At 48.8% G+C, this 2,721-nt stretch overlaps 1 protein-coding gene across 1 annotated transcript; it reads right to left on the bottom strand.

Annotated features, from left to right (window-relative positions):
• Positions 1–326: 326 nt before the first annotated feature.
• Positions 327–1,403, bottom strand: LOC136775077 (golgin subfamily A member 6-like protein 22). The gene has a single exon (XM_066729553.1). The coding sequence runs from the start codon at positions 1,401–1,403 to the stop codon at positions 327–329; it is 1,077 nt and encodes a 358-aa protein (XP_066585650.1).
• Positions 1,404–2,721: the final 1,318 nt, after the last annotated feature.

Below are 2,721 nucleotides of genomic sequence, written 5' to 3'. Positions count from 1 at the left end.
TCTCGCCCACTGCACCCACCATTCAAATCCTTTTGGTAACTTCTTCCTCAGCGCATTCCATCCTTTTTCTTCTAACCATGTTTCCACCAAACACACCACATCCCACCTCCCTATCCTCTGCCAAAAGTCCTCATCTTTATTTGTCACCCCTGCTACATTCCAAAACGCGATTTCTATTCCTCCTCCCTTCTCCTTTCCGTCCTTTCCTCTTCCTCTTTCTCTTCTACTCCACTCTTTCCTATCCCCCTCTTCCCCCTTTCCCTTCCTTTCCTTTTTCCTCCCATCCTCCTTCTTCTCCATCTCTCTCCTTTCATCCCCTCTTTTCTCTATACTTTCCCATCCCTTCTCCCTTCTCTTATCCCAAAATTTCCTCTTACTCCTTCCTCCTCCCATCCCTTTCCTTCCTTGTTCCATAATCCACCTTTCCACTCGTTCCATCTCCACTCCTCCTCATTCACCCATAATTTCATATACCCCACCCTTACCCTTTCTCCTTTCCTTCTCCTCCCCTCGGCTATCTCTCTCATCCTTCCCATTATCCTCCTTTCCTCCCACGTCAAATCGTCCTCTATTCTTTCCTTCCTCCCTCTCAATCTACTTTTCCCCTCCATCACCCTCCTTTTTATTTCCCTGCTCTCCAACCTCACCTCTACCCCTTTTCTCCCTTCTCCCTTCATTCCTCTCAACACCCTCACCTCCTTCACTCCTTCCTTCACCCCTATCACCTCCAATATCTTTCTTACTTCCTCCCTTACTCTCTCTTCGCCCCCCTCTTCGTTTTCCATCCCCCACACTACTATGTTATTCCTTTTCCTCTCTCTCTCCTCTCTTTCTTTCTCCCTTTCCAATCTCTTTATCCTCTCCTCCATCACGCTCTCCCCCTTTCCTTTGCCCTCCTTCCCTTCCCCTCTCTCCTGCTTCTCCCTCTCCTTCTCTTTTCTCTCCAGCGCCTCCATTCTCCCCTTCAACCCCTCTATCTCCCCCCTCCACTCTCTCCTATCCTTCTCCATTTCATCTCTCACTTCCTCTATTTTCCTTAATATCTCCTTCTTTCCTTCCTCTATCCCGTCTATCTTCCTACTCATGCTTTCTATCGCCTTCATTACCTTCTCTATTCCCCCTTCTTCTCCCTTCTCCGGCGATCTTGCCACCCTGGCACTCTTCTTAAAGGCCCATCTGTCCCCCTTTCCTCTCTCCTCCTCTTCCTCCCTGTCCTTTCTCTTCCCACTCAAATACTCCTCCATACTTCCCATACTCTCCGTCCTCCTCCTCTCTCCTTCCCCTCTGTTCTTTATCAGTCTCCCTATGTTAATTCTCCCCCCCTCTCTCTCCTTCCCCTCCTCCTCTCTTCTTTCCTCTCTCCTCCCTTCATCCTTCCCCGATTTATCTCCCTTTCCTTCCATTTCCCTGCTTTCCTACTCCTTTCTACTTTACCGACCTCCTACTCCTTCCTTTTCTTCCCAACAGGTGTCCCTACTCTCTCCTTTCCTCCTTATCCTCCTGTCTCACACCGTCACTTTCGCGCCTTCCTTCCTAACCTCTAAAATCTCGCCTCCCTTTCCTTCTCCCGTTTTCACTCTGTTTTCCCTTCCCTCCCTTTCCCTTATATCCCTTCTGCTCGCCCTTCTTCTCCTCTTCTTTCCCTTCTACTCCCTATTCTCCGCTTTTCGCACTAACCTTTCTTTTTCTCTTTCTCAACCTCTCACTCACTCACTCCATTTACTCATCCACACACCGGAAACGGAAGTCGAGAGGGGTCTGGTTAGGAGAGGCTTTCGATAAAGCGGCTACGATAATCCTTAACCAAAGAGGTAAAATACGAATAAAGGACAAGTCATGATTTACCTAGGAAAACTCTGAGGTTTATTCACCAAATAAGCTATTTACAACGATCGATAACACCTCAGATTTAAATCGTAAGAGCTAAAAGTCGAAATTCGTAAATCGATTGGCCCGCCACTTCCTATTACACCTTATGATAAATTCTCAACGGATTACAAGCGTCAGGTAGAGGTACATGAAGAGGATACAACTCACTTTAGAGAAAAAGGTGGTGAATATTGCCTACGATCACGGCCAGTCACCTATACCGAGAAACTAATATACGCGAATATTTAATCAAACAGAAGTCTAACCATCTCACACGCCTCAAAAGCGGAGAACATATTCTTCAAGATGAAAGTGAGCTGGAAACGGAATTGATGCCCGGCAGTAGAGTAGCTAAGGGGATTCTATGACCGGATGACGAGGGGGTCGGGGTCCCGCGGGGGCAAGGGAAGTAGGGGAATTGCCCCCTCTCCTCGAGCGGTTATGCGCATGCGCATCCTCCTCCCCCGACGTTAAACTCGTAGGGTACACACGTGGGCCCCCCCCCCCCTCTTACGTTAAGCAGTGGACGCAGAGAAAGAGAGAAAGAGAGAGAGAGAGAGAGAGATTCCATCGATGATTGTCGGTATCGCTAACTACCGATAGTTGTCGCGTGTATCCCCCCTCTGACTCCTTTGGTGGGGGGGTACAAATGTGGCCTCCCCCTTTTACCTTAAATTCCTTAAAGAGCGGTGCCCAAGCGAATCTTGACGCTCCTGGGATGAGAGTTGGGGGGTGCCCAACCGAGTCTTTACGCTCCTGGGTGCCCGCGCGACCGACTTCTTTTAAGGCGAATAGTGTAGACGCTTTGGAGAAAGAGAGAGAGAGAGAGAGAATACTCGTAGAGAGCGATCC

The sequence above is a fragment of the Prorops nasuta genome, unplaced genomic scaffold (assembly GCF_024137725.1).
Source record: "Prorops nasuta isolate Cenicafe-Biocafe unplaced genomic scaffold, Cenicafe_Pnas_1.2 PNAS00007, whole genome shotgun sequence".
In the NCBI taxonomy this organism is placed as follows: domain Eukaryota; kingdom Metazoa; phylum Arthropoda; class Insecta; order Hymenoptera; family Bethylidae; genus Prorops; species Prorops nasuta.
This window is presented reverse-complemented; position numbering and strand designations above follow the sequence as displayed.

Coding starts and splice junctions, on each gene's coding strand:
- LOC136775077 (XM_066729553.1), bottom strand. CDS start 1,403: ATGGAAGGAAAGGGAGATAAATCGGGGAAGGATGAAGGGAGGAGAGAG.